The sequence below is a fragment of the Neoarius graeffei genome, chromosome 16 (genome assembly GCF_027579695.1).
Source record: "Neoarius graeffei isolate fNeoGra1 chromosome 16, fNeoGra1.pri, whole genome shotgun sequence".
NCBI classification, from domain to species: domain Eukaryota; kingdom Metazoa; phylum Chordata; class Actinopteri; order Siluriformes; family Ariidae; genus Neoarius; species Neoarius graeffei.
The window spans coordinates 63,011,802-63,033,993 of NC_083584.1; the positions used below are offsets into that span (position 1 = coordinate 63,011,802).

At 44.4% G+C, this 22,192-nt stretch overlaps 1 protein-coding gene across 4 annotated transcripts in view; it reads right to left on the reverse strand.

The window, feature by feature from the left end:
- The window catches only part of fat3a (FAT atypical cadherin 3a), a 200,281-nt gene that overhangs the window by 142,347 nt on the left and 35,742 nt on the right, over window positions 1–22,192 (reverse strand). For all 4 annotated transcript variants that reach the window (XM_060943363.1, XM_060943365.1, XM_060943364.1 and 1 more), the window contains exons 2-6: window positions 21,424–21,542; window positions 20,771–20,969; window positions 6,294–6,355; window positions 5,251–5,568; window positions 993–1,206 (exon numbers count right to left, since the gene is read on the reverse strand). In XM_060943363.1, the coding sequence (XP_060799346.1) occupies window positions 993–1,206; window positions 5,251–5,568; window positions 6,294–6,355; window positions 20,771–20,969; window positions 21,424–21,542 (912 nt within the window). The remainder of the gene's footprint in view (window positions 1–992; window positions 1,207–5,250; window positions 5,569–6,293; window positions 6,356–20,770; window positions 20,970–21,423; window positions 21,543–22,192) is intronic.

Sequence of the window (22,192 nt, forward strand, 5' to 3'; positions counted from 1 at the left end):
TTGTGCAAAAGTCTTAGGCACATGTAAAGAAAGGCTGTAGATCAAAAATGGCTTAAAAATAATGAAATGGAATGTTTCAACATTAAAAAATACTATAAACAGTAATCAGTAAGCCATAATAAATGAAACAAAGTCGAAACTTGGTGTGAGATGACCCTTTGCTTTAAAAAAAAAAAAAATAGTAGTCTGAGGTCCAGTGAGTGCAGTTTTATGCGGAAATGAGCTGTAGGTTTTACTGAGCATCTTACAGAACCAGCCGCAGTTCTTCTGGACACTTTGACTGTCACACTCGCTTCTTCATTTTGCACCAAAACCCAGCAGCCTTCATTATGCTTTCTTTTTTAATCTGAAAAGTGCTCTCTTATGGAATATACTGCTCAGATACAAACTTTTTATTTTCTGTAACATTTAATTTTGTGCTGGAAAAAAACCCAACAACGAACGTTTGGACTCTAAAATGTTTCTGTACTGACTCGATAATGCAGAAGTCATAAAATAGAAATCTATAACAAAGTTTGTATGAAAAAAAATACAATCGGGTGCCTAAGACTTTTGAACAGCACTGTATATGGAGATAAAACCTTTAACAAAACTGTAACTGTATGTTTTTCTGAACCCTACAGTAGACGTTAGATACGTGTAGTAGGCCTGCATCTGGCTCATCAACCTGCTGTGTTCTAAAAACCTGTATGTACCTTTTATATCAGATCCAACACCTGTAACTCAACTGTTCTTACTTATTAGCCCTGTTCTACTACCTGTAACAACCTTTTTATTTTTCAAAGTAAATTAATTAATGTGCAAGCACAATAAATTCCTCTTGTTCAAGTACGAACCAAACTAAACTGCAAGTGTAAACTATAGATCTAGTAAATCTATACATCTGTCTTTAGTTTCACTTTTTTTATTTTCCTGGGACAAAAAAAAACCTTGCTCGAGTACCTCTGTTGTGCAACATCCTTCCCATCATGTGAAAGCATAAAACTCCTCACCTGTAATGTCAAACCACAGGGGGGCGGATCCCTGCTGTTGGACTGAGACCACACCCACAATATCCGCCACTTTATCACTTTCCATGATAGTGAAGTTGTACAGCGACTCTTCGAATGCCAGCGGCACGGTGCTCGGTGGCGGCCGACGGATCCATTCGATATGTAAACGAGCTGTCGCCCAGCGCTGCGGGCGGCCATTATCCATCGCCTTCACCTGAGGTCAAAGGTCAAAACAGCTTAAAAACCTTACAACTAAACTGTAAATGCATAAATCCTGTTGGAACATTTTAACTAAAATATATTCACAAAGCGTTGGTCTTGTTTTCAAATTGAACAACTCGAAATGTCACTAAAGTGGACCACAATGGAAATGTGTCTTCACGTTCTTGTGTCATCCATGTATTTTTAATGTATTTACAATTGTTTGTATGTATTTACATTGAATTTACTAAATAAAATCAATCAATCAATCAAACTACTGTATAAATCAGTCGTCACATTGAACCTATTCCTCAGATCATTCTTCAACCACTAATTAAACTCGAGTTCTAATATAATTAGAACATTCAATCTTACTAATATAACTGCAATTATTTCTATAACTATATACATTCTGATCTAACATCTGTTATTACAATAAACTGCAGGTATATAAACAGAGATGTCCACAAGCGACGGCGACCGGTGGGTTTCTCCCGCCGATGGTCTGCGCCGGCTACTCGATCCCAGGAAAAAATAAAAACTTGCCTTTCAATGTTCAAGCGATTTATATCGTCTCTGCTGCCCATAATTTGCTGCAAGTCCAATTATTTCACCACAAAATTGTCTTTGATTTGGGCCTAGCATGACCAGAAGTGACGCCATAGATGCCAAGTGACCACGCTGTAGTGTATGTAGTTATGTTACAGAGCCAGGCAGCGTACTACAGAGGGGAACTGAGAAAGCCAAGCACGCACACATCTGGAGAGAAACTTCATACAGATTTTGCAAATATTTTACAGGGAAATGGTTAGTAATTTATTAGCTGTGAAAGCACCAGAAGGCATGTAAATTTCAGCCTTTTCAGTAGGGGCATGCCCCCAAACCCCCCTAGCATTAGCACACCTTTGGCTTCATGGCCACAAATTCCAGAGCCACCTACTATGCTTATTTTTTTAGCCAGCTACTTCAGATTTTCTAGAGAACCCTTATAAATATAAATAACGATAATTGTATGAATCATATTCAAACTTCTGAAAATAAACTATAACTATTCACTTCACTGTGTATGTTTCTATATATTTTATAGCTTGTATTATAAAGTTTCCTACTGTAGCTAAACAATGGCTATTTTATTACTATGTGTTTCTGAAGAATACAATTTTTACAACTTAATTACAACTATTTAATACAAGAGTGCTCTGAGAGCACAATATCCCCCGCTGGCAACTCGGCCATAACTCTGGTAAAATGCGACTGAATTAAACACAATTGCAATATACGTATTACCGACATATAACAAAGAATCCTGCCAAGTTTTGTGAAATTCCTCCAAAAATTGTGAGGGAAGTTGATTTCAGAAGGTGAGTACCCTTCCTGGGATGGACGGATGGATGGAAGTCGCCACAACATAATCCCCCTTCGGGCCTTTCAGCCAGCGGGAGATAAAAATTGTGAGGGAAGTTGATTTCAGAAAGCAAGCACACCTTGATGAAATTGCCAAAGTACAAGTTTGTTAATAATCAAGGGCATAACTCTGGTAAAATTTGCCCAAATTAAACGAAATTTTGATATACGTATAACTGTTTGGTGAAATTCCTCCACAAATTGTGAGAGGAGTTGATTTCAGAAGAACGTACACCCTCATGAAATTGTCAAAGTACAATTTTGTTAATCAAGGGCTGTAACTCTGGTAAAATGCAACCCAATTGAACGAAATTACAATATGTGTATTACCGACATATAAGAAAGAATTCTGCCAAGTTTTGTGAAATTCCTCCAAAAATTGTGAGAGGAGTTGATTTCAGAAAGTAAGCACCCTTCCCGGGACTGCTGGATGGACGGACGGATGGATGGATATCGCCACGACATAATCCCCGTTCGGGCCTTTTGGCCAGTGGGGGATAAAAACAATGAGTATTTCTATATTTTTATAAATTACATTCTCACTACTTTAACTAAACTACAGCTATTTAATATAGCTATGTATGTTTCTATAATGATATTTTTAGGAAATAAATTCTGCAATAACTACCATATAAGTATTTTTGCTGTTTGTTGTACTGTAACTAAACTACAACCATTTAATAACATTATTAAATATATAATAACTATATTCCATTTTATATATTATTATAGTTTTTGAAATGACTTTCTAACTATTGTAACTAAACTACAGCTATGGAATCAGTCTTGTACCTAAATTCTGACGGCTTTTTTAATTGTTTATATTTGCACAGCTGTATTTTCAATTTTAACTCTAACTCTATTTACAATTTTTTATTTACTACCTAAAGTGAGGAATTTTATATAAGTATTTGTATATAAGTATACAACCCCGATTCCAAAAAAGTTGGGGCAAAGTACAAATTGTAAATAAAAACGGAATGCAATAATTTACAAATCTCAAAAACTGATATTGTATTCACAATAGAACATAGACAACATATCAAATGTCGAAAGTGAGACATTTTGAAATTTCATGACAGCAACACATCTCAAAAAAGTTGGGACGGGGCAATAAGAGGCTGGAAAAGTTAAAGGTACAAAAAAGGAACAGCTGGAGGACCAAATTGCAACTCATTAGGTCAATTGGCAATAGGTCATTAACATGACTGGGTATAAAAAGAGCATCTTGGAGTGGCAGCGGCTCTCAGAAGTAAAGATGGGAAGAGGATCACCAATCCCCCTAATTCTGTACCGACAAATAGTGGAGCAATATCAGAAAGGAGTTCGACAGTGTAAAATTGCAAAGAGTTTGAACATATCATCATCTACAGTGCATAATATCATCAAAAGATTCAGAGAATCTGGAAGAATCTCTGTGCGTAAGGGTCAAGGCCCGAAAACCATACTGGGTGCCCGTGATCTTCGGGCCCTTAGACGGCACTGCATCACATACAGGCATGCTTCTGTATTGGAAATCACAAAATGGGCTCAGGAATATTTCCAGAGAACATTATCTGTGAACACAATTCACCATGCCATCCGCCGTTGCCAGCTAAAACTCTATAGTTCAAAGAAGAAGCCGTATCTAAACATGATCCAGAAGCGCAGACGTCTTCTCTGGGCCAAGGCTCATTTAAAATGGACTGTGGCAAAGTGGAAAACTGTTCTGTGGTCAGATGAATCAAAATTTGAAGTTCTTTATGGAAATCAGGGACGCCGTGTCATTCGGACTAAAGAGGAGAAGGATGACCCAAGTTGTTCTCAGCGCTCAGTTCAGAAGCCTGCATCTCTGATGGTATGGGGTTGCATTAGTGCGTGTGGCATGGGCAGCTTACACATCTGGAAAGACACCATCAATGCTGAAAGGTATATCCAGGTTCTAGAGCAACATATGCTCCCATCCAGACGGCGTCTCTTTCAGGGAAGACCTTGCATTTTCCAGCATGACAATGCCAAACCACATACTGCATCAATTACAGCATCATGGCTGTGTAGAAGAAGGGTCCGGGTACTGAACTGGCCAGCCTGCAGTCCAGATCTTTCACCCATAGAAAACATTTGTCACATCATAAAACGGAAGAGACGACAAAAAAGACCTAAGACAGTTGAGCAACTAGAATCCTACATTAGACAAGAATGGGTTAACATTCCTATCCCTAAACTTGAGCAACTTGTCTCCTCAGTCCCCAGACGTTTACAGACTGTTGTAAAGAGAAAAGGGGATGTCTCACAGTGGGAAACATGGCCTTGTCCCAACTTTTTTGAGATGTGTTGTTGTCATGAAATTTAAAATCACCTAATTTTTCTCTTTAAATGATACATTTTCTCAGTTTAAACATTTGATATGCCATCTATGTTCTATTCTGAATAAAATATGGAATTTTGAAACTTTCACATCATTGCATTCCATTTTTATTTACAATTTGTACTTTGTCCCAACTTTTTTGGAATTGGGGTTGTATGTAAAAATGTATAAATTAAATAGTTTTATGAGCTCCTTTTTGTCGTAGAGAGCTGCAGCAATGACAGGAATTTAACCAAGGGCTTGTTGACAATGTTGATACTTAAGTCAATCTACGAACATAGGGGTCAAAGGTCGGAGGTGACGTACAGTGAGAATGTCATACGATCCAGCGGGGAAATGCTTCCTGGGAGAGGACACGAGGCCAGTCTTAGCATCGATGTGGAACTTGCTGTCATCGTTGCCATCCACGATGCTGTAGGTGAGCTCTGCATTGGGTCCATGGTCAACATCGTAGGCGAAGATGCGGTAGATGGCTCCGCCCCTCTGTCTCCGCCCACGCTCAGGTAAACGCACCTGGTAAAGTTTCTCTGGGAAAATGGGTTTGTTATCGTTTACATCCAGGACCTGAATCACCACCCACACGGTGGTATGACGGGGCGAGGGTCCTCCGTCTGATACGGTCACCTACACACACACACACACACACACACATTGTTTGTTTTTTCATTGTTTGCTAGAGTGAAACAAAATCTCCAGAATATTGCTATAAATAATTACTTGCTCATGCCACGTCGCCGTGATTAAATTCCATCAGTGGGCCAACAGACACGCATATCATTATCATATCATTAAACCCTCAGAGGATATCAGGACCAGAGTTAAATTTCTCCTGTCGTGTAATTGATTTTAAACGCAAATGCATTCAAGCACCATCTGCTCAAACACACACCAGGGGAGTGCTGAAAAAGGTGGGACCGACAGAAGAACGAAAGAGAGAGAGAAAAACGAGTAGGGAAGATGGGTAAAGAGACAAGAGCTGATACAAGTGAGATGCAGTGTGAGACTGAGAAAAGAGAGGGACAGTGATAGATTAGGAAAACGTAAGAAGGTGTATGTGTGTGTGTGTGAGAGAGAGAGAGAGAGAGAGAGAGAGAGAGAGAGGTATGATACATATTCTTGAATGAATAGCACCATATATAATCTCTCTCTCTCTCACACACACTCATATGCATTCATGCACTCACAACACACAATCATTTTCTCATCAGCCAATCATCAATGTGCAATCTGCCACCTCCACCACTGAATATGGATTTCTACACTTCACTTTGATGCAGTGTGTGTGTGTGTGTGTGTGTGTGTGTGTGTGTGTGTGTGTGTGTGTGTGTGTGTGTGTGTATGTGTGTCACCTCGAGTACATGCTCTGCCTGTTGTTCTCGGTCCAGCTTCCTGGCAGTTGTCGTTATGAGACCTGAAACACGCACAATTATGAATTAAACCCAAGCATGCAGACACACATGTACACACACACACGCACACACAAATACAGACAAAACTAAACAAAACATAGACGAAAAAACAGAAAAAAGACCTACAAAATAGACAATACAGAAGACAAATAAGAGTACAAGTGTGTGTGTGTGTGTGTGTGTGTGTGTGTGTGTGTGTGTAGATGAAAGCACAAACAAAACAACACACTCAAATGTTTTTGGCCGAAGTTCTATCAGTAGTTTCATTCCAGGGAAAGTGGAAGCTAAAGAATACACACACTCACTTTCAAAGGTCTTAACATCACACTTCTGATTTTATCACCATAGCAACCAATGGTTCAGTTCCTAAGCACTTTGAACGTGTGTGTGTGTGTGTGTGTGTGTGTGTGTGTGTGTGTGTGTGTGTGTGTTGACTGAAGTGGTTGCAACAAGCAGAAACAGCATTAACAGCAGAAAAAAGCACCACACACACACACACACACACACACACATCTGTATCTGATGATAAAAATCATGGAGTCTGTGTGTGTTTAACAGCTGCACTACTAACATTAGCATATTAATTAAAGTGAAGAATGTCTGCAGACAGCTGAAATAATAAGAGCAACACACACGTGCATGATGGGGGAGCGAGGGAGATGTAGGTGAAGATGAGATGGCAAGGATGCAGGAAGGAGGATAAAAAGAGCACAGAAACACCAAGAGAGATAAGAAGATGTGGGAGTGAAAGCCCAGAAGATAGAGAGAAGAGAGGAAAGATAAGAAGGTGAGATATTAGAGGACGGAGTGAGGGAGAGAGAGAGAGTGAAGGAGAGAAAGGAGAGAAAATGAGAGAGTATCTAAAATGTTTAGCAGTTGAAACTTTATGTAATAATAGTTAACAATAATACCACCCATCTATTCTCTCATCCAGTCTGTTATTATTTCAGCTTTCTGTCCATCCATCCATCTCTCCATCCACCCATCTATCCACCCATCCACTCATGCATCCATCTGTTCATCCATTCAGCTTTTTAAATCATACATCCTGCATTCCTGCAGATGAACTAATCCGTCCATCCATCTGTCCATCCATCCATCAAGCCTGTGGCGACGGTGGCAAGGAAAAACTCCCTCAGACGACATGAGGAAGAAATCTCGAGAGGAACCAGACTCAAACGGGAACCCATCCTCATCTGGGTCATAACAGACAATGTGATTATAACATTTTTAACAGTTTTAACATGAAGTCAGTTTCGTTGATGTTATAAACTCTTCATTGATGGAAACTTGAGTGCAAAACTGTTCATGACAACTGCAGTCCTAAAGTTAGCAAGTCAGCTGTAGTCCTCAGCCATAAAAGCATTACTGTAAGAGTCCAGAGCGTCCTCCAGGTATAACCCTCAACTGTCCTTATGGGGCCGTCCTCCACAGGAGTGATGCGATTAGACTCCAGCCAGACACAGGGCACCAGGATGGATCAGGCAGGTCCATCCATCCGTTCATCCATCCATCCGTTCATCCATCCGTCCATCCATTCATCGACCCGTCCGTCCATCCATCCATCCATCCATCCATCCATCCATCCATCCATTAATCTGTTCATCCATTCGTCCATCCATCCATTCATCCATCCATCCAGCCATTCATCGGCCCGTCCATTCATTCATTCATTCATTCATTCATTCATTATTCCATCCATCCGTACATCCATCCATCCATCCATCCATTGACCCGTCCATTCATTCATCCATCCATCCATCCGTCTGTCCGTCCATCCGTCCATCCATCCGTCCGTCCGTCCGTCCGTCCGTCCGTCCGTCCGTCCGTCCACCCATTCATCGACCCGTTCATTCATTCATTCATTCATTCATTCATTCATTCATCTGTCCGTCCGTCCATCGACCCGTCCATTCATTCATCCATCCATCCGTCCATCCATTCGTCCATCCGTCCATCCATCCATCCATCCATCCATCCATCCGTCCATCCATTCATCCATCCCTACATCCATCTGTCCATCTGTTCATCCATTCACTATCCGTCCATCCACTCATCAACCTGTCCATTCATTAATTAATTCATTCATCCATCCGTCCATCCATTCATCAACCCGTTCATTCATTCATCCATCCATCCGTCCATCCATTCATCCATCCATCCGTCCATCCATTCATCCATCTGTCCATCCGTCCATCCATCCGTCCATATATCCATCCATCTGTCCATTGATTCATCCATCTGTCCATCAATTCATCCATCTGTTCATCCGTCCATCCATCCATCCGTCCATCCATCCGTCCATCTGTCCATCCATCCGTCCATCTGTCCATCCATCCATGTGTTTGGGCTTCCCAAAAGCATCATAGCACAAAGATGATCGTTAAATGGTAGAGCGAGCATCACAATGAACACTCTCTTTCCTAGTTAAGATGCTCTTAACGTTATGAGGTTTTCGGAAACCCACCACAGCTTTTTAATCATACATCCTGCTTCCATTTAGATGAACTAATCCATCCATTCATTTGTCCATCCATGCTTCCATCCATCCATCCATCCATCCATCCATCCATCCATCCATCCATCCATCCATCCATCCATTCATCTGTTCACCCATTCAGCCTTCTAATCATGTATCCTGCATCTATTCAGATGAATTAATCCATCCATCATTCAATGCTAATTCTTGGATTTGGTTATACTTTAGGGGCCGTGTGTAAAGCAGGAGCAGTAACAGTACTCTTTAGGGAGCATCTATATTTTACCCCAATTCATTTTAAATTGTTCTTAAATAAATACTGTACATTCCAGTTAAAGTTAAAAAGCAGGACTGTGATGGATAATATCCTTGCTACACACACACACACACACACACACACACTGACGTTTCTGAGTGTGTGTCCATTAGGGGACATTATGCACCTGCAAACCTACTGAACACCTCCAGCTCCTGCCCTCAGCGTCGCTTACAGTTATTTATTGCTGTGAATACCAGGTGTTCTTGCAGAGAACTGTAATTCTCCCTCTCTCTCGCTCTCACTTTCTCACTTTCTCTTTCTCTCCCCTTCTCTTCACAGTCCTTATCAGGATGAATAATGCATGGAATCTGCCAACACAACACTGGTTAAAGTGTAAAGAGAGACAAAGAGGGAAAGGTAAGTGAGAAGACAGACTGAAGGAGAAAGAGAGAGGGAAAGGGGGAGGAATGAGGAGCAAAAATAATAGAAAAAGAATAATATTATCTTTCTGGATATAACGCTGTATGTGTCGTCACTCTAGGCTACAAAAATAACACAGCAAATAATTAGTCCATTAAAAATAAAGTAAAAATAAAACAAGTATATATGCAAATTAAACTAAAAGTAAATCAGTTTAAAAAAAGCACAAATTAAAAATGATGCAATATTCTAAAATGAAAAACAACAACAACAACAACAAACCCTACAATTATAGAAGGCACTATAATGATTCTCAATAAAGTTTAAAAAGCAATTTGGAAATACAATTTGGAGTTTAATTAATTTGTACTTATTTATTTTCATGGAGAAAAAAAGAGACTGGTAAGAAAAGATTGAATCCACTGTGTAGGAAGATTTTGAATAAATTTCTTTATAATAATAACTTTATGATGTTAAAACGGTTTCTAATTATATCACAGTGTGCTTTAATTTATCATTCTGTTAATGTTTTCACTTAATTTATGCACCAAAATCAAACACATCGATATTTAAATGTTAACTTCGTTAATCCCATATTTCAACATTGAAAGACGTCCCAGTTACGCCCAATTCTGACTGTAAACCTCAGCACATTTTCTTTTGCATGATACAAGTCCGAATGAGGAACAGTATTTCTGAGTAAAGCACCACTGTTTGTTTTTTCCTTGACCTACTGTAGGACGACGCAGCATCTTAAAGCAAGACGGCCTTTCGATTTCATAAAATCGGTGAAATTTCGTTCTCTCTGAAATGTGGTCATTGTGATATATGTTTATTTCTGCAATAGCTCACAAAATATCAGGCCATTCTGTGGCTGGGAAGTTATTTAATTTGAGGGGATTCAAGCAAATAATGTGCATGAAATCACTCGCTTCATGCAGTCAAGCAGACAGAGGAAGTCCGTGTGTGTGTGTGCGCGCATGTGCAGGTTTCTCTTTGACCGTGCACTGACAGTTCCATCATTCTGTCGCTAAACGAACAGCTGATCACACCGAGGTGCTCGCTGAGCGCCGATATTTATTAGTTTGGTCCTGCGTTTCCTTTCCTTCGTATATAACATAACGTCTTTTCTTCTTGCTTTCTTTCCGTTACTGTAGTCGCTCTTTCACGTTTCATTCGCACACTCACATCCTCCATTTTTCTCTCCTGTTTCAAATTTGTATCCCACAATGCCTTGCGCAAACGGGGAAAGCCCACCATTTGATGTGATGCATGATGTAGTATCTTGTATTGGGTCATGGTGAAGCAGGAAAAAATAGAGAATTTAAGGCCATGTGGCTCTAAATTCATGAATTGTTCTATTTTTAAAAAACTAATAAAATTGGAAGTCTGTGATTCGAATTCAGTAGCTTTCGGTCCACTGAACAAAAATAATCGGGTGTCGGGGAAAATTCTTTTTATGACCTTGTGGCAGCGGGGGCGTGGTCAAGCGCCGGTCTGTGACAGGAGGGTGGAGCCGGGGAAGGTGAGTGGCAGAATCGCGACACCTGAGGATAATTAACCTGTGTTTGTGTGTGTGTTTTCCCAGTAACCGCTCCCTATTTAAGGAGGCAGAGAGAGAGGAGAGGGAGCGCAACCCGGGACCAGACAAGTGTGTGCGTGTGAATGAATGAACGGTATCATACTGAAAAGTTGTAAAAATAAATCGCCTGTCTGCCTCCAAACGCTGTCCTGCCGTTCTCTGTGCTCCACCCACACTCGATACGCGCTACAGTGGTGCCGAAACCCGGGATAAGGTGGAGCACCAACCCAGCAGCCCCATGGAATCCTCCCCGTTCGCGGACTTGGTCCACGCCCTCGCCACGGCTCAGCAGAGCCAGCACCAGGCACTCGTCACGCTCCGAAAGGAGCAGGAGCGCCGCTTTGAAGCCCTGGTGCTGGCCCAGCAGGAAGATCGAGAGGCGTTCCGGCGTCTCCTCGCGTCGGCGGGGTCCACCAGCGCCCCGGCCGCGGGCCCGTCTCCCCTCACCATGACCAAGATGGGCCCGCAGGACAACCCCGAGGCCTTCATCACATTGTTCGAGCAGGTCGCCGAAGCCTCGGGGTGGCCGATGGAGCAGCGCGCGGCGCGCCTCCTCCCCCTCCTGATGGGAGAGGCGCAGCTGGCCGCACTACAGCTCCCCGCCGACCGCAGGCTGGCCTACGCCGACCTTCGCCGGGCTGTCCTCCAGCGCGTGGGGCGCACGCCGGAGCAGCAGCGCCAGCGCTTCCGCGCGCTGCGGATGGAGGAAGTCGGCAGCCCATTCGCGTTCGGCCAGCAGCTCCGGGACGCCTGCTGGCGGTGGCTGAGGGCCGAAGATCGCGACGCTGAGGGAATCATCGACCAGGTGGCGCTGGAACAGTTCATCGCCCGCTTACCAGCTGGAACCGCGGAGTGGGTCCAGTGCCACCGCCCGGCGTCGCTGGATCAGGCCGTGGGACTGGCGGAGGATCATCTGGCGGCTGTTCCGGCAGCAGGACAGCGGACGGCAGCATCTTCTTTCTCCTCTCCTCTCTCTCTTTCTCCCCCCCCTCCTCCCGTGTCCCGTCCTCGCCCCATTCCCCCACCGCGGAGGCGGGGGCCGGCTCCACCCCAGCCGGCCCGCCGCACCCGTGGTGCCCTCCCGTTTCTCCCTTCTGTGTCTGTCTCTCCCCCCCCTCAGGTGAGTGAGCCCCAGAGCACAGCTGCAGAGGGAAGGCCCGGGCCGGTTTGCTGGCGCTGCGGGGAACCGGGCCACCTGCAGCAACAGTGTGTAGCGATGGAAGTGGGGGCGGTGGTGCGGATCCCCGACGCGCCAGAGGCTGCCCTCGATCGGGCCGGAGCGTATCGCATACCGGTAAGTGTACAAGGGGCTACATATCAGGCGTTGGTGGATTCAGGTTGCAATCAGACCTCAATCCGCCAAAGCCTGGTGCAAGGCGAGGCATTGGGGGGAGCACAAGGGGTGAAGGTGTTGTGTGTGCACGGGGATATTCACAGCTACCCGTTGGTGTCGGTCCACATACATTTCAGAGGGGAGAAATCGATAGTGAAGGCGGCGGTTAATCCTCGCCTTACCCACTCTTTGATTTTGGGGACTGATTGGCCGGGATTTCGGGGTTTAATGGCACGCCTAGTAAAGAGTGGGTCCTGCCGGTTAACAGGGGAGGGTCCCGGTGTCGCTTTGGCTGGAGCTGCGGTCGCAGAGCCGTCTACGTCATCTCCGCGACAGAGTGAGGAGCCACCGGCCCCTCCTCTTTCTATTGGGGAATCCCTTGCGGATTTCCCACTGGAACAATCGCGAGACGAGACTCTGCGACACGCGTTTGACCAAGTGAGAGTAATCGATGGTCAGACGCTCCCGCCGGGCGCCACCCCGTCCTTCCCCTATTTTTCCATTTTGAAGGATAGGTTATACCGAGTGACGCAGGACACTCAGACGAAAGAGCGAGTCACCCAATTGCTAATTCCAAAGAGCCGCCGGGAATTGGTATTTCAGGCGGCTCACTTTAATCCCATGGCTGGACACCTCGGGCAGGATAAGACACTCGCCCGGATAATGGCCCGATTCTATTGGCCGGGGATTCGCGGCGATGTCCGTAAGTGGTGTACGGCGTGCCGCGAATGCCAGTTAGTAAATCCAGCGGCCATTCCAAAAGCGCCCTTGCGCCCCCTACCATTAATCGAGACCCCGTTCGAAAGGATTGGGATGGATCTCGTCGGGCCATTAGATCGGTCAACACGAGGGTACCGCTTTATATTGGTTCTGGTGGACTATGCAACGCGATACCCGGAAGCAGTGCCTCTTCGCAATATCTCAGCACGCAGTATTGCGGAGGCCCTCTTCCACGTCATCTCCCGGGTTGGAATCCCGAAAGAGATTCTGACTGACCAAGGCACCTCGTTTATGTCACGAACACTGAGCGAACTGTATGGGCTACTGGGTATTAACCCTTTGGTGACTGACCCCTTGAAAATGGTTCCTCCAGGAACTATGACTTTTCAGTTGTCAAGACAACAGAAGAACTAAAATACAAAAACAGAAAGATATGTCACAATGCTCTTGTGCACAAAACAAAATGCTCTTGTATTTTAGTTTTTCCGTTGTCTTGACGACTGAAATGTCATCGTTCCTGGAGGAACCATGTTCAAGGGGTCAGTCACCAAAGGGTTAAGCCGATCTGCACCAGCGTTTATCACCCACAGACGGACGGTTTAGTTGAACGGTTCAACCGCACCCTCAAGAATATTATCAAAAAATTTGTAAGTGAGGACGCACGTAACTGGGATAAGTGGCTCGAACCCTTGTTGTTTGCAGTGCGAGAGGTCCCCCAAGCCTCCACGGGGTTCTCCCCGTTTGAATTATTATATGGGCGTAAGCCGCGCGGCATCTTAGATGTACTGCGGGAAAATTGGGAGGAGGGACCTTCACCGAGCAAAAACGAAATTCAGTACGTTATGGATCTGCGCGCAAAACTCCACACGCTCACCCACCTAACTCAGGAGAATTTGCGGCAGGCCCAGGAACGGCAAGCCCGCCTGTACAACAAGGGCACGCGCCTTAGAGAGTTCACTCCGGGAGATAAGGTACTCGTCCTGTTGCCCACGTCGAGCTCCAAATTAATCGCCAAGTGGCAAGGACCCTTTGAGGTCACACGGCGAGTCGGGGACGTCGACTATGAGGTTAGGCGAACGGACAGGGAGGGGGCGCTACAGATCTACCACCTCAATCTGCTGAAACTTTGGAACGAGGAGGTCCCCGTGGCGTTGGTGTCGGTAGTTCCGGAGAAGGCGGAGCTGGGGCCGGAGGTCCAAAAAGGGTCATTGGCATCGCGTACCTCTCCGGTCCCCTGTGGAGACCACCTCTCCCCGACCCAACTCACGGAGGTCGCCCAGTTGCAGGCCGAGTTTTCGGATGTGTTCTCGCCCCTGCCCGGTCGCACTAACCTCATAGAACACCACATAGAGACGCCCCCGGGGGTGGTAGTGCGGAGCCGTCCTTATAGATTACCCGAACACAAAAAAAAGGTGGTTCGGGAAGAACTTCAGGCCATGCTCGAAATGGGCATCGTCGAGGAGTCCCACAGTGACTGGAGCAGCCCGGTGGTCTTGGTTCCCAAGGCCGACGGCTCGGTCCGGTTCTGTGTGGACTATAGAAAAGTCAACGCGGTGTCTAAATTTGATGCGTACCCAATGCCTCGTATTGATGAGCTGCTCGATCGACTAGGCACGGCTCGCTTTTACTCGACACTGGATTTGACGAAGGGATATTGGCAGATCCCCTTGACTCCATTATCTCGGGAAAAAACGGCCTTTTCCACACCGTTCGGCTTACACCAGTTCGTCACACTTCCTTTTGGGCTGTTTGGGGCGCCCGCTACGTTTCAGCGGCTGATGGACAGGGTCCTCCGGCCCCACGCCACCTATGCCGCCGCTTACCTAGATGATATCATCATTTATAGTAATGATTGGCAGCGGCACCTACAACACCTGAGGGCCGTCCTTAGGTCGCTGAGGCGGGCGGGACTCACTGCCAACCCAAAGAAGTGTGCGATTGGGCGGGTGGAAGTACGGTATCTGGGCTTCCACTTGGGCAACGGGCAGGTGCGTCCCCAAATTAATAAGACGGCAGCGATTGCGGCCTGCCCGAGGCCCAAGACCAAAAAGGGGGTGAGGCAGTTCCTGGGGCTGGCTGGCTACTATCGTAGGTTTATACCTAATTATTCGGACGTCACCAGCCCGCTGACTGACCTCACTAAAAAGGGGGCGCCAGATCCGGTCCAGTGGACGGAGCAGTGCCAGCGGGCTTTCTCTGAGGTAAAGGCTGCACTGTGTGGGGGGCCACTTTTACACTCCCCTGACTTCTCTCTCCCTTTTGTGTTGCAGACCGATGCGTTGGACAGAGGGCTGGGGGCCGTTTTGTCCCAGCGGGTGGAGGGGGAGGACCGCCCGGTCCTGTATATCAGCCGGAAGCTGTCGGTGCGTGAGGGGCGCTACAGCACCATTGAAAAAGAGTGCCTGGCGATTAAGTGGGCGGTCCTCGCCCTCCGTTACTACCTGCTGGGGCGCTCTTTCACTCTCTGTTCGGACCACGCGCCCCTCCAGTGGCTCCACCGCATGAAGGATGCCAACGCGCGGATCACCCGTTGGTATCTGGCACTCCAACCCTTCAACTTCAAGGTGGTCCACAGGCCGGGGGCGCAGATGGTCGTGGCGGACTTCCTCTCCCGTCAAGGGGGGGGGGGAGTCGGCTGCGGGCCGGACGAGCGCCCGGCCTGAGTCGGGCGGTGGGGGTATGTGGCAGCGGGGGCGTGGTCAAGCGCCGGTCTGTGACAGGAGGGTGGAGCCGGGGAAGGTGAGTGGCAGAATCGCGACACCTGAGGATAATTAACCTGTGTTTGTGTGTGTGTTTTCCCAGTAACCGCTCCCTATTTAAGGAGGCAGAGAGAGAGGAGAGGGAGCGCAACCCGGGACCAGACAAGTGTGTGCGTGTGAATGAATGAACGGTATCATACTGAAAAGTTGTAAAAATAAATCGCCTGTCTGCCTCCAAACGCTGTCCTGCCGTCCTCTGTGCTCCACCCACACTCGATACGCGCTACAGACCTACACTTGAAAAATCTGAAAGGCAGTCTAGCTTTAATCGGAAACACTGCTAATCTCGAGCGCTAAATAATTTATGGATAAAAGCAGAAACAACAGTTAAAGTGAGCTTTAAGCAGAGCACAGTGCTTCGTCAGCTTCTCCTTCAACCCATGGTCATGTGTTCATTGTGAAAAAGAAAAGAACTAAAAGATTTGCATTATTCTATAAATTCAACAATTCACACTAGTACATTTTAAAGCATGATAAAATATACTACACACCACATACATATTATGACTTCATGACCTCGATTTAGGATCTTGTGGCTTCATTAAGTTGTGCACACAAAAAAAAATTAATAAAATGCAAAATAACAGCTTGCATTGGATCAAGTGCTATTCTATAAGCTGCTGAATGATGCGTGTGGAAGCCAGTTTTGTTAAAGTAAACCAGTGATTGATGTGATAATTACAATTAGAACGATTCATGGAGCAATGCATCGGAAATATACAGGACGACACGGCTATTAGATTTATTTCAACGCTTGCCTCATCTATTCATCATTCATGTCATCAGATTCATTTTGTTTTAATTGTTTCTTGTTTTTATGTTACTTCATATCACATCTGACAGCAAATTTTAACAAGAGTGTTCTGAGAGCACAATATCCCCTGCTGGCAACTCGGCCATAACTCTGGTAAACTGTGACCGAATTGAATGAAATTGCAATATCTCTCTCACCTCTCATCTCATTATCTCTAGCCGCTTTATCTTGTTCTACAGGGTCGCAGGCAAGCTGGAGCCTATCCCAGCTGACTACGGGCGAAAGGCGGGGTACACCCTGGACAAGTCGCCAGGTCATCACAGGGCTGACACATAGACACAGACAACCATTCACATTCACACCTACGCTCAATTTAGAGTCACCAGTTAACCTAACCTGCATGTCTTTGGACTGTGGGGGAAACCGGAGCACCCGGAGGAAACCCACGCGGACACGGGGAGAACATGCAAACTCCGCACAGAAAGGCCCTCGCCGGCCACGGGGCTCGAACCCGGACCTTCTTGCTGTGAGGCGACAGCGCTAACCACTACACCACCGTGCTGCCGAAATTGCAATATGTGTATTATTAACATATAACAAAAAATCCTGCCAAGTTTTATGAAATTCCTTCAAAAACTGTGAGAGGAGTTGATTTCAGAAGGTGAGTACCCTTCCTGGGACGGACAGATGGACATCGCCATGACATAATCCCCCTTCAGGCTTTTCGGCCAGCGGGGAATAAAAATTGTGAGGGAAGTTGAGTTCAGAAAGCAAGCACACCTTGATGAAATTGCCAAAGTACAAGTTGGTTAATAATCAAGGGCATAACTCTGGGAAAATTCGCCCAAATTAAACGAAATTTCAATCTGCATATAACTGTCATATAATAAAGCCTTTTACCAAGTTTGGTGAAATTCCTCCACAAACTGTGAGAGGAGTTGATTTCAGAAGAACGTACACCCTCATGAAATTGCCAAAGTACAAGTTATTTAATCAAGGGTCAAGACTCTGGGAACATTTCCACAAACGAAATTAAATCGCAATCTGCGTATTACCATCATATAACAAGGCCTTTTGCCAAGCTTCGAGAAATTTGTCCACAAATTCTGAGAGGAGTCGATGTCAGAAGGCGAGCACACCTTCATGAAATTGTGAAAGTACAAGGTTGTTAATCAAGGGCCGTAACTCTGGTAAAATGCGACTGAATTGAACAAAATTGCAATATGCGTGCTACCAACATATAACAATACCTTTTGCCAAGTTTAGTGAAATTCCTCCACAAATAGTGAGAGGAGTTGATTTCTGAAGGAAAACACACTCTCATGAAATTGTCAAAGTATAATTTTGTTTATCAAGGGCTGTGACTCTGGTAAAATGTGACCGAATTTAACGAAATTACAAATATGAATATTACCGACATAATCAGGCCTCTTGTCAAGTTTCGTGAAATTCCTCCAAAGATTGTGAGAGGAGCTGAATTCAGAAGGTGAGTACCCTTCCTGGGACGGATGGACAGACGGACGGACATCGCCACGACACAATCCCCCTTCGGGCCTTTCAGCCAGCGGGGGATAAAAATGATATTTCTTCGGTCACTCCTCATTTTCTATCCCAATTTTTTGTGCTAAAAGGCAAAGTGCTCCTGTTTAAAACTTGAAGCCTAGAAGCTTCTAGTCAAGAACAATCTGACCACTTCGAAGGCATTAACTACATGCAGAACAATCTGAACGGCGCTCACACAAAATCCATTTAAACAGCTGCGTAACCTGACTCTGAATAGACAAAACCTTCCGAGCATAACTGTTTTTCAGAACTAGTACATTGTATACAGTGTTACAGTATTATTCATAGTACACAAATCTCTCTTAACCAGCTAGTTACTGAGTGTTACACTTTACAGAAGATACTCTCTTTTAAACATCACCTACAGTGGTGCTTGAAAGTTTTTGTGAACCCTTTAGAATTTTCTATATTTCTGCATAAATATGACCGAAAACATCATCAGATTTTCACACAAGTCCTAAAAGTAGATAAAGAGAACCCAGTTAAACAAATGAGACAAAAATATTATACTTGGTCATTTATTTATTGAGGAAAATGATCCAATATTACATATCTGTGTGTGGCAAAAGTATGTGAACCTTTGCTTTCAGTATCTGGTGTGACCCCCTTGTGCAGCAATAACTGCAACTAAACTTTTCCGGTAACTGTTGATCAGTCCTGCACACCGGCTTAGAGGAATTTTAGCCCATTCCTCCGTACAGAACAGCTTCAACTCTGGGATGTTGGTGGGTTTCCTCACATGAACTGCTCGCTTCAGGTCCTTCCACAACATTTCCATTGGATTAAGGTCAGGACTTTGACTTGGCCATTCCAAAACATTCACTTTATTCTTCTTTAACCGTTCTTTGGTAGAACGACTTGTGTGCTTAGGGTCGTTGTCTTGCTGCATGACCCACCTTCTCTTGAGATTCAGTTCCTGGACAGATGTCCTGACATTTTCCTTTAGAATTCGCTGGTATAATTCAGAATTCATTGTTCCATCAATGATGGCAAGCCGTCCTGACCCAGATGCAGCAAAACAGGCCCAAACCATGATACTACCACCACCATGTTTCACAGATGGGATAAGGTTCTTATGCTGGAATGCAGTGTTTTCCTTTCTCCAAACATAACGCTTCTCATTTAAGCCAAAAAGTTCTATTTTTATCTCATCCGTCCACAAAACATTTTTCCAATAGCCTTCTGGCTTGTCCACGTGATCTTTAGCAAACTGCAGATGAGCAGCAATGTTCTTTTTGGAGAGCAGTGGCTTTCTCCTTGCAGCCCTGCCATGCACACCATTGATGTTCAGTGTTCTCCTGATGGTGGACTCATGAACATTAACATTGGCCAATGTGAGAGAGGCCTTCAGTTGCTTAGAAGTTACCCTGGGGTCTTTTGTGACCTCACCGACTATTACACGCCTTGCTCTCAGAGTGATCTTTGTTGGTCGACCACTCCTGGGGAGGGAAACAATGGTCTTGAATTTCCTCCATTTGTACACAATCTGTCTGACTGTGGATTGGTGGAGTCCAAACTCTTTAGAGATGGTTTTGTAACCTTTTCCAGCCTGATGAGCATCAGCAACGCTTTTTCTGAGGTCCTCAGAAATCTCCTTTCTTTGTGCCATGATACACTTCCACAAACATGTGTTGTGAAGATCAGACTTTGATAGACCCCTGTTCTTTAAATAAAACAGGGTGCCCACTCACACCTGATTGTCATCCCATTGAGTGAAAACACCTGACTCTAATTTCACCTTCAAATTAACTGCTAATCCTAGAGGTTCACATACTTTTGCCACTCACAGATCTGTAATATTGGATCATTTTCCTCAATAAATAAATGACCAAGTATAATATTTTTGTCTCATTTGTTTAACTGGGTTCTCTTTATCTACTTTTAGGACTTGTGTGAAAATCTGATGATGTTTTCGGTCATATTTATGCAGAAATATAGAAAATTCTAAAGGGTTCACAAACTTTCAAGCACCACTGTACGTTTCTCAACAATTCACAAATTTTCAGTAATTTATAATCAGCTTTTTAAAATAATTTGTAGAAGAATAAACATTCAGAAAGTGCTTATAAATTGAAGTGAGACGGAATGAAGAGGACTGATGTAGAGTTGGGTGAGAAGGATGAAAGAGCGTTGAAAAGGTCAAAGTCGAAAATGAAACCGAAATATCAAACAAATATTACTGTGTGTGTGTGTGTGTGTGTGTGTGTAGCCTAGTGAAGAGTATGTTTATGTTTAATTTCACACACAGTAAACCTCTTTGTCTCCTTCTTTCTGCTTGTCTCTTTTTCTGTCTGACTTTCTGTCTCTCTCGCTGCCTGACCTTTAGAAAGTGTGTAATTAGGATCTGGTGGGGCAGCAGCAGGGGATGATGGGTAATAGTGGAGGGCCTGTGGCTGTAAAATTGCCCCGTCAATCAAAACATGTGCATCGCTAATGGATCAGCCAATCAGAAGCAGTGTTGATTTATGATGTCCTGCTTATCACACACACACTCACACACAAACACCAATTGCAGTCAGCATGGTGTTTGACTGACAGACACTCTTACCGGTGCGTGTGTTGATGATGAAAAAGTTTTGCGGGTTGCCACTGGTGATACGAAACGAGAAGCGTGGCTCGGTTGCCGTAGCATCAGGATCCTGGGCTTGGATCTGGATGATTGACACGTCTTTGGGAGAGTTCTCAGGGATGGACGCGTGGTACATGGGGTCAGAGGTCAACGGGGCATTATCGTTCACATCCTCTACCTGAACACACACACACACACACACACACACACATTATAACATATAAACACATGCATAAACACACACATGCACAGATACATTGTTTCACACAGACACAAGAATAAACACACAAAAAAGGAAAAATATTAAAACACACAAGCTTAAGCACACACTATGTAAAAACACACGTGTAAAACACACTTTGTCATGTTTGACACAAATATTAACACACAAGCGCATAAACTGTACACATACATCACACACAAAAGCATACACACCTGCATGCACACATTGACACGAATACACACACACACACAAATAAACACACGCGTACATTGCATAGAAGCAGTTCCATGAATACACATGGAAACATACACACACATTATATGACATACACACACATTATATGACATACACACAATAATATACACCCTCCAAAACAACAACAACAACAACAACAAACCCCATCACACACCTGAATGTAGACCTGCAGTGCAGCTGACTGAGGGACCACCCCCCGGTCTGTGGCATAAACTGTCAACCAATAGGAATCCTGCGTCTCACGATCCAGCAGATCCGTAGTGTAGATCACTCCTACATACACACACACACACACACACAATGTTAGAATGAAGTACAGTACAACTACATTAAGGTGGTAGACAAACTGACAAAAAGCCACGCCCATAGCGTAACACAGTTAAACATTAAACATGCTAAAGTTAACTGTTATGTAGCTAGTAACTAGCTGGTTACAATTTTTTAGCATACTTTATTAACACAAGCTAACAAGTCACATATTTTGTGTTTTGCCGCAAGATATTTCTATTTTTATTGAACCAGTGAACAGCTTTCACATTTGGAAACGAAAAGTTATGTTACATATGTGTGTATGTGTATTTGAAGTGTTAAAATTTTGAGGGCATTTTAGGAAACTGTAGCTTTCAGAACTACTGTACATAGTAGAAAACGTCAAAATTTCAACATCTGAAGAGTTTTCAAACTTCAACCTTGGGAAAAAAAAATGTTTGAATAGCAGTGCTAGGAAAAATATTACCTGAAATGCTAATCAAAACTTGATAAACTGTTACCAGAAAAGAAGCACTAACCCTGAATTTTATTTGACTTGGCAAGGATAAGTGGAAGAGGGTGTGATTTAAGCTGGACTGGAACACGGCCGCTCTATAAAGAGTGTCTAAATTTTATGGAAATTAGCCTCCATGCAGTGAGGCAACAAATCCAAA